We start from the raw sequence: 9,936 nt of genomic DNA, 5'->3' as shown, positions 1-9,936 counted from the left end.
TGCTGTGCTTTCAGGAAGCTCTCTGTGAAACCTTCCAGCATTGCAAGCTCCTTTGCCCTCGGTGGATGCTTGCCATGGAATCCCGCACAGCTGGGTTCACAGCATACTCACGCTGGCTCTTGTAAAACCAAGGGTCCTTGTTCCCTTCAGCGTGCTCAGCACGCCCTTTAATTCCACGGTGCTGTGCAGCTGGAGCAGCAGGACAGGCACCTTTGCAGCCTGACTGCCCTTGTTCCTCTCTGCCCGTGCCCAGAACACAGCAGGCAGGAGAAGGGCAGCAGGGCCCTGTGTGTCCCCAGGCTCAGGATTTGCATCGCTCCAGCTCCACGGAGACACGGGTCAAGTGAAAAACCCAAACTGTTTATTAAGGGAAAGAGAAGGTAAGGGGTGAGCTGGGAGGCAGAAAAGGGGACGGGCAGGGCCTGAGGGCTGCAGGGAGGGGGCTGCCAACAGGGAGAGAGATTGCAGGAGCTGCTGGAGCTTCACACAGGCTCAGCTCTGAGCAGCCAGAGCTGTGCCTGGAGCTGCAGCTGATCCATCCTGTTCTGCAGGTGCTCCCATCTTCAATGGGCACTTGAAATCGCTGATGGACGCTGGTACATCTGATCCATCAGACAAAGTCCTGCAGATCTTCCTTCAAAGATCATCTGAATCAGTTTGCTCAGGCACGATGGACTCTCATCTTCCTTCAGGGCTTGAAGAGCTGGAAGAGAGAGGAACAGAGCCAAGGTCAGAGGCCAGATTGAGGAAATCCAAGGAAAGCCTCCTGCCAGGGCCATCCCAGCCGGCTGCAGCGGCCCGGGCGCGGCTCCCGCTGTAGCCAGGGCAGCAGCTGGGCTGGGGGCAGGGAGGGGCGTGGGGCTGCTGGCTCACCCATGAACCTGAGGGCCGCCTCTCGCAGGGTCCTCGTTGGGCTCTCGGCCGCTCGGCTCTTGTCCTGCAGCAGCTGCGGGGAGCGCCAGCAGGGAATGCTCAGCACAGGCTCTGCCCCTCAGCCGGGCTCTCCCTGCCCCCAGCACCAGCCAAGCCGGCCCGCACGGCCCAGGGCAGGGAGCAGCAGGGTGGGCGCAGGCTGGCGGGCCCTGCTGCGGTGCTGGGCAGGGCCACAGCTGCCGGCCCCCCGCACCGAGCACCGGGGGCAGGGCTCGAGCTCCCGGGCTGTCCTTACCAGGCTCTCAGCAAACTTAATCTGCCGCGCCTTCGTCAGCAGCTCCTCAAGGTCCATCCTCCTCAGGAAGCGTGCCGCAAAAAGCAGGGCTTGGAAAGAGGCCTGGAGAGCAGCAGAGCACTGCAGGTGGCACCAGAGCCCAGGGCACAGGACCTGTGTCCCTGTGCCGCGGCCATGGGGAGGCTGGGGCCCGCCAGGTGCCAGGGCAGGAGGCGGCCATGCCCCCTGCCAGGGATGCGGCACCGTCGCACAAAACCTCACCTTGGCCACGTACAGGTTCTCATCGTGCCAGGGCAAGAATAGAGGGAGCAGGCTCTGGTTCACGAATGTCGTGAGAAGCTCTTCCTCCTCTTCCACTACCAGCTCCATCACCTTGTAAAAGAGCTGAATGGAGAGCAGCTGCACGTGGCTGTTGTCCTGGAAGGAAAGGAAAAGACCTCAGCACCAACTACCCAGGCCCATTGAGGCAAAGGCCCAGAACTGCACAGAGCACAAAGTTTCCAGCTAGCATCCAGTGCCCTTGGCTGGGGGCACAGAGCCTTACGTTCTCAAAGTGTGGCAGGAGGGACTCAGCCAGCTTCAGGGCAGTGACGCTGGGTAGTTGTGGGATCTCAGCACAGCAGTCCTGATATGCAGAGACACCGAGACAACCCCTGGGGGGCTTGGAGGTCCTGGAACATGGCCAGAAGTGTCTGGTGGTTGGACTTTGACCCAGCACAGGAAACCTCACCTGTATGAGGATGGGAGAATCACAGGGGATAAGTGGTGAAGAGATTGATTAGTTATGGTGTGAAACACAGGGTTTAGAATTTTGGTAGAGGGGGTGTTAGGGAGACAAGATGGAGGAATTGGGGCGTGTCCTGTCCTTCTTCTTCTTCTTCTTGTCGTCTTCCATCTTCTGTGGTGGTAGTGGCACTTTGAGATTGGTTCTTACTAAAAGTGCACTTGTCAATAAGGGTGAAAGGTATTGGGGGGAAAAGGTAAATATCTTATACATAGTTTTGGGTATAAAGAAAACTGACTGCCCCGAGGGCACGCAGTGTGCTCATGGCTGACGTGCTGTGTGGACCTCTGTCGGGCCAAGAGAAGATATTGTAGATACAAAATTAATAAACACTGAAGACCGAAAAAATCTGAAGACTCCTTTCATCCTTTGGAGTGCGGGCTGCCCCCAAGGCTAACCCGAGCCTTTCTAGGCCATCAAAAACAGCCGAGATTGGGACAACTGGCATCCGCTGGGTAGGCTACTCCCACCAAAGGGAAACAGGATATCTGCCCTGAAGAGCCGAGACTGAAGAGCCGACAGGAACAGCTCTGGGTTTGGACGAAGTCCCAGGAGAACACTGATAACTCCTGGGGAGACAAGCCAGAAGAAAAAAAAAAAAAACGGCCAAGAGAGTGTGAAAAAGACAGCAGTCACTGAGAATTACATCTCTCAGCTTCTTCCGAAGAAAATTCATAGCAGAACAGTCCGCATCGGAACCAGAAAGGCGCCTCTGGGACCACTCTTCTGTGATCTGCTGGACAGAGATCAGGAGCCCTCGGACTGCTCTGACGACAGATATTCGGTAAGAAGGTCAAAAAAATTAAGAACATGGGCAGCACACTGTCCCAGGAACAGCTGGGAATTTTATCAGCCTTACAAGGCATAGCACAGACATATACAGTCGGATCCAAAAGAAAGAGCTGAAAGAGCTCCTGTTGTGGGTCAGGCTTAATTACCTATTTTCAGGAACGTGTCTGTTGTTTGAAGTAGGATTTTGGCAAGAAATTAATAGGCATCTCTATCTCCTTGCCACAAAAAAGGATGAGACAGCTTTGAAATTGCTGTTTCCAGCAAGAATTATGTTAAAAGGCATTTCTGCGCGGTCAAAATGGCTGGATATGCAACAGAATGTTGTGGCCCCCTCAGGAGCGGGGGGAAGAGAGCAAGGTTCTAAACAGAAATTGGCTCTGGCCCCAGCTAAAGAGGGAGGAAAAGCTCTCTAGGAAAGGGAGCAGGAAATAATGTCATTGCCTCAGGTCCCACCACCTAGGAAACCAAAGAAACCCCTAAAATGCCCTGAAACCCCAGAAACCACAGGGACATCAGGCTCCGACTCAGAAGCGGCAGGGTCGGAAAAGGGGGCAGAGGGAGAGAGAAGGGAGTAAGGCAGGCGCTTTCGACAGGCGCGGCGGCGGCAGCGCTTTCCCGCAGCACGACAGTGGTGGCAACAGTGCGCGAGGGCGCGGCGGCGGCGGTGCAGGCACAGGAGGGGGGCGCGGATAAGGAGGTAATGAGAGATGCGGGGTCTGGTGTGGCTTACGTGACAATGACGCCGGAAACGGCAGCTTCTCCGGCCGGCATGGTGCCGAAGGCACTGCGAGGGGCAAGGCTCGCGGAAACCCTGGGGGGGGGGGGGGTCCGAAACCAGCGCAAGAACGTCAGACACTGGCAGCGAATTGGGGGAGACTGCGTGGCCCCGAAAGGACATCGCAGAAAGACGTAGGAGACGCGCGGTTGTGACGTCAAACCCGGAAGCAGGGCGCAGAGGTCTGCTCGAATCGCGGAGTTGGCCTGGGTGCCGGCGGGGGGTGGGCTGCGCGCACCAGTGGGAGGAGTGGATATAGCGTCAGAGGAGGAGGAGAGAGAATCAGGGACAGACCAAAGGGAGGGGATTTAGGAGGCGGAACGGGAGGGAGAGAGTGACGTCAGCTCAGGAGAGACGGGGAGCGGCTCCGAAAGCACGCATGCGCAGAGAGCAGAGCGCGGGTGGAGGCGGGCTCGTTCCCCTGTGATGTCTCGGGCGAGGAGGGGCTGTGCTCGGGGTTCCACATCCCGGGGCTCCACCGCTTCTCCAGTCCCGGTGCCTTCAATCCAAACCCTTGGAGTTCAAGCCTCTTCCCTCCAAGACAGGCGCACACGTATTCTAACTCCATTGTCAGTTGAATCAAAAGCCAGGCAGCCTCGGTCTCAAACAAGTTTGCAGACACGGCAATCAGCTGAATGGGGGGCAGTTGAATTCGTGCCTTCATCTGGGCCACGGAGCCCGGTGACAGCGCCACCTCGTGGGGAAATGTCAGAAGTGCACAACATGCCGGATCTGTTCGGTGGAGCCACAGCGCCATCTCGTGGCGAGTCTGCAACAATGCAGCGATTTTTTCCAACAATATATAAAAAGAAAAGTACTTCTAAGAAGACAATGATAACACAACAAATGGATTATCCTTCAACTTCTGGATTTTGCGAAGACGATGAAAGTTCAGATGAAGCACAGCAACAAGCAGAAGACTTCATACGGATCACAGCATCGGAAGGTGTTCCGGCATGGATGCTGTCAGCAGCAGAAGCAGCAAAAAGCTTCTTGTATTCATTTGATACAGCAAAAAAGAAATATCAACAGAATATTCAAGTTTCCTTTTTGGATTTTGGAGCGAGGCCGAAAATCTCAAAGCAAAAAATGAAGTACAACGAATCACCAAGGACCTCTACAACTCCATTATTCATGCAATTTCCAATGGAATCTCCAGAGGAGGAATTTCAACAGGCGGTGAAGACAATGGATTGGAAGCGCATCAAAAAAGCATTGGCAAAAGACAAGCATTTATTTCCATGTTCAGGAGATTTGACCATGCCGGTGACGTACGACTCCCAGGGACAGAATCCAAGATGGGAAAGGATGGGTCACGAAACACTCAAAGACCTAGGGAAGGCAGTCAAACTTTTGGGCTGGATTCACAATATTTCCAACAACTATTAAGAGGGACGTTCACCACGTATGACCTTACACCATACGATATCTGAAGCATTGTGGCAATGATTCTCACTGACACTCAAAGCCTTGTCTGGGAAAAAAGGTGGAGAAAGTATCTTTCCGAGTTGCGAAATAGATATCAAGGTGGGCTAAGTGTGAATCTCACAGAAGCGCAGTTGGCAGGGGATCCTCCAGATTACAACCCAGGGGAACAAGCAGTGCAGCTTCCACGAAGAGTGTTAAATGACATCAAAGAGGCAGCGCGAATGGCAATCATGCAGATTATGCCACCAGGAGCTCGGGATGTTCCGTTCTCTTGCATCAGGCATGGTCCCTCAGAACCATTCATGCCGTTCATCGATCGACTCATCCAAGCCGTGGATCGACAGGTGACGATTGAAGAAGCGTAAGAGGCCTCTCTTGGAGAGCTTAGCTGTCGGCAATGCCAACCCGGATTGTCAACGGGTCATTAGTGCCATGCCAGGACGGCCATCCTTGGCAGAGATGGTGGAGGCATGCAGCAAGGTGGGGACACCTCAGCATGTCGCATCGATTGTGAAGAATGAATTAAGAAAGGAATGGGAGGAACAGATAAAGGGACACTCAGAGAGGCAATCAGAAGACAAGGCATTGGAAAAGATGCTAGAAAAAATACTTCACCAACAGAACGAGAACACCAACAAAGTTCTTGCAACAATGCAGAAGAAGAGCAATCCCCCAGGAGGACAGTGTTACAAATGTGGGGAGTTTGGACACATAAGAAAGAATTGTCCACGAACGCATACACCAGTGCCAGCACAAAAAGCGGAAAGACCAATTTGTGCGCGGTGTGGAAAAGGAAGGCACTCTGTGAAAGAATGTTATTCTCAGACAGACGTGGAAGGAAATCCATTACCGCATCCGGGAAACGGGAAAAGGAGCGCGGCCGTAAATCGCCAGCGCGCTCAGACAGATGTACTGGCGGTGACACAAGAGCAGACAGGACAATCATCAGTGAGCAACAAGCAGACGCCCTTAGCAAAACCCTCAGTCAATTCCATAGCGACCCAGACCTACTCCCACCAAGGGCACAGTGTGCATTGGCAGCTTCAAAACTAGTATGCTTTCTAGATGAAAATCATGCAGAGATACCAACAGGTGTCCGCGGAGATTCACACAAAAAACAAGATTTCTTGATAGTTGGACAAGACAAATGCAGCATCCTTGGACTCATTGTTTATCCTACAGTTGTCTCTGCAGACAAAAATACCGAACTGACAGTTCTGGCAAGAGCGCTTCGTCCACCATTGACTGTGCCGGAAAATACTGTAGTTGCGAGAGCTTTCGCCTTGCCGCCACACGCCATTGGAGAAGTCATGTCAATCTTCGATGAAGAAGGGTTCCCTATGAAGGAACATGTTGAGGTACATACTACATGGGTGAAATGCATAGGTCGGGATCGACCCACACTCATGTGCCGATTGACATGCGGAGACAGGACAATAGCAATCAGAGGTATGCTCGATACAGGGGCAGATGTCACAGTAATATCATACATTTTTTGCCCATGCAATTGGAGCTTGGTCGCGCCCTTGGGTTCTCTCTCAGGCATAGGGGGAGCATCTCTGTGCCTGCAAAGTGAGAATTCCGTGGTTGTCACGGCCCCAGGACACAAGAGGGCGATCATTCATCCTTTTGTCGTCCAAAAGCCGATCACAGTCTGGGGTTGAGACCTTTTGGCACAATGGGGCGTGAAGATAGAAGTGGATTTTTAATAGGGGTCATAGCGGCACTCGCCACATTGAAGTTGACATGGAGAACGGACAGTCCAGTTTGGGTGGATCAGTGGCCCCTTGAACGGAAAAAGTTGAGTGCTTTGAAAGACCTGGTCCAAGAACAGTTGCAGAAGGGACACATCAGGCCAACAGACAGCCCTTGGAACTCTCCAGTGTTTGTCATCAAGAAAAAGCTATCAGGAAAATGGAGGTTGTTACATGATCTCAGGAAGATCAATGACGTCATAGAAGACATGGGACCACTTCAGCTGGAACTTCCATCTGTCTCAATGATTCCCAGAGATTGGCCGCTTGTGGTCATTGACCTCAAGGATTGTTTTTTCAGTATCCCACTCCATCCGGATGACGCTCCGAGATTCGCCTTTTCAGTTCCGAGCATCAACAAGGAAACGCCTCTGCAGCGGTACCATTGGGTCGTCCTTCCACAGGGACTAAAAAATTCTCCGACAATCTGTCAATGGTCCGTGGCACGAGCTTTGGTACCAGCACGGAAGAAATTTCCAAAGGTAAAGATCATTCATTACATGGATGATTTGCTCATTGCAGCGTCAACACAAGAGGAGCTGCAAGAAGCTCGTGACTGTGTGATTGCAGAAGTGCATGAGGCAGGTCTGGAAATCAGCATTTCGAAGATTCAAGAGGTTGCACCTTGGAAATATCTAGGGTGGAAAATTTCAGAGAGAACAATAAAACCTCAAAAAATGGAGATCAGCACAAAGGTCAGCAATTTGCATGATTTACAACAGCTTTTGGGAGAGATCAACTGGATGAGGCCAGTTTTGGGAATCACAAACAGCGACATTCCAGCGTTGCTCGATCTTTTGAGAGGAGACATAGACATTCAATCTCCCAGAACACTCACGCCAGAAGCGAAGAAAGAGTTGGAGAAAGTCACAGACGCAATACAGGAAAGGCAGGCACATTGATTTATTCCAGTGTTGCCTTTTCAGTTGGCAGTGCTGGGGAAGAAAACACAGTTCCATGGTTTGATCTTCCAATGAGATGAATCACAGAAAGACTCTTTGATAATCATAGAGTGGGTCTTTCTACCACACAGGCCTTCAAAGACAATCCTCACAGATTTAGAGATGGCAGCACAAATCATCATAAAGGCGAGAGCAAGGTTGCTGACAATGGCAGGAGGGGAATTCTCAGTCATCAGATTACCTCTGAAGCAAGACTATTTCGATTGGGCAATGCAGCAATCAAAGGACCTATTAATCGCATTGTTGGCTTTTCCGGGAATTTGCACAATCCATTTTCCACAGCATAGAATATTACAATCACAGGTATGCTACAGAGCAAAACCAAGAATAAGTGAAGAACCTTTGGACGGGATCATAGTGTTCACTGATGGCTCAGGAAAGACACACAAGTCGGTGATCACGTGGAGAAACTCAACGACAGGGGATTGGGAATCAGATGTGAGGATGGTTCAGGGCTCTCCACAAATCGTGGAGTTGGCAGCCGTTGTCCAAGCGTTTCAGTTGTTCAAATAACCCCTCAATCAAGTCACAGATTCCGCATATGTTGCGAGTGTGGTCAAAAGATTGGAGGGTTCGCTCTTGAAAGAAGTCAGTAATGAGGTTTTATACTCATATCTGGCGAGCTTGAAAACGTTGTTAGAGAGCAGGGAAAGAGAATATTTCATCACGCACATAGAGCGCACATGACACTTCCGGAGTTTTTAACGGAAGGGAATGCTCAGGCAGACAGGTTGACAATGACCATTTCGCAAACACTGCCGGACATTTTTGAGCAGGCAAGATTGAGTCACGCGTTCTTTCATCAGAATGCACAGGCGCTGATGGAATCCTTTCGTCTCACAAAGAGTCAGGCAAGGGAGATCATTAGTGCTTGTACAGACTGTCAGCTTGTGCAGCCACCTTCTTCTACAGGAGCAGTCAATCCGCGGGGATTGCAAAGTCTTCAGTTGGTGCAAGCTGATGTCACGAAGTATCCATCCTCTGGGAGGCTCAAAAATGTTCATGTTTCAGTAGATACATTCTCAGGTGCAGTCTTTGTTTCAGCACATGCAGGGGAAACAGCGGACCATGCTTGTCGACATTTTCTGCAAGCATTCGCATCATTAGGTGTGCCTCAGGAGATAAAAACAATGGTCCAACGTATACAGGCAGGGTGCTTGACAGATTCCTGAAAAGATGGGGTGTTAAACATACCTTTGGTATTCCACATTCACCCACAGGTCAGGCAATAATTGAAAGAACACATCACACCCTGAAATCCCTTCTGGACAGACAACGATGGGGTGAGCCAGAGGCAACACCTCACATGAAATTAAATAAGGCGCTGTATGTGTTGAATTTCCTAAACAGTTCATCCTCAGAACCTAATCCACCAATCGTGAGACATTTTTTAAACAGCACACAGGCAAAGCTAAGGGAAAACCCTTTGGTTTTGATCAGAAACCCAGAGAAAGGACAAATAGAGGGTCCTTTCAAACTAATCACTTGGGGCAAGGGTTTCGCTTGTGTCTCCACAGATTGAGGTCTGAAGTGGATGTCGGAGCGACACGTGAAGCCATTCCGAATGCGAGAACAGGAGAACGCTGATCTGAGAAACAGAGAGACGAGTACTCAGACAGAAGTCGGGACTCAGACTGCAAAGGACGACTTGGAAGAGAAATAAAAGGAACTAAAGACTTTGGGGGTTTTCCCTTTGGGGTCTTGAGTTAAAAACTTAAAATGGTTTCGCACAAAAGTGAAGTCATGAGTTTCAGGATGCTTATGTGCATCATTTTTTCATTCATTGCAATAAGCAATGGGGCAAATTTACCTATTAATCAACCAAAACAAAATGTATGGGAGGCTTTAGCTAAGGCAGCGAATTTGGATAGTATTTGTCTGACACATTCGAGGCCAGAGAGACCATTTTCAGCATCCATGGTTGGATTGCCAGGGGATGAATGGCCAATTCCAGGGCACTCCGCAGTTAACATCTCGCAGGTCATTAAAGATCCTGTGAAGGAGTGGTGTGCTTGGGCACATCTACTTCCTGTGGCTTCTACAGAACCCCAGGAATTGGAGATTTTTGGGTCCATGACAATGGAACTCTGCATGCAGTTCGAAACTCCAAATGTCACAAAGGCAAAAACTATCGATTTGACTCCTAATCATGATTTCTATAAAAATGCATCAGCATGGTACAAATACACAGAGAAAACTGCCAGAGGATCTATCCAAGTCCCAGTGCAATTGCCACGGGGTTTGTTTTTAATTTGTGGGGACAGAATTTGGCA

The 9,936-nt window shown here is 50.7% G+C and overlaps 1 protein-coding gene across 3 annotated transcripts; it reads right to left on the bottom strand.

The window, feature by feature from the left end:
* Nucleotides 1-339: 339 nt before the first annotated feature.
* Nucleotides 340-3,743, bottom strand: LOC141729910 (uncharacterized). Of its 3 annotated transcripts, none has more exons than XM_074546569.1 (6): nt 3,475-3,743; nt 1,713-1,898; nt 1,430-1,585; nt 1,169-1,270; nt 874-946; nt 340-703 (listed from the first exon to the last, which is right to left on the bottom strand). In XM_074546569.1, exons 1-6 carry the CDS (start codon nt 3,640-3,642, stop codon nt 564-566), a joined length of 825 nt encoding a protein of 274 aa, XP_074402670.1. In that variant the 5' UTR covers nt 3,643-3,743; the 3' UTR covers nt 340-563. The 3 variants fall into 3 exon arrangements, with proteins under 3 accessions (XP_074402670.1, XP_074402671.1, XP_074402672.1); XM_074546570.1 differs by having other exon boundaries at nt 1,713-1,839; nt 3,475-3,637; XM_074546571.1 differs by lacking the exon at nt 874-946 and having other exon boundaries at nt 3,475-3,742.
* Between the last annotated feature and the right edge of the window lie 6,193 nt (nt 3,744-9,936).

This window comes from Zonotrichia albicollis, chromosome 8, assembly GCF_047830755.1.
Source record: "Zonotrichia albicollis isolate bZonAlb1 chromosome 8, bZonAlb1.hap1, whole genome shotgun sequence".
Taxonomy (NCBI): Eukaryota; Metazoa; Chordata; class Aves; order Passeriformes; family Passerellidae; genus Zonotrichia; species Zonotrichia albicollis.
This window is presented reverse-complemented; position numbering and strand designations above follow the sequence as displayed.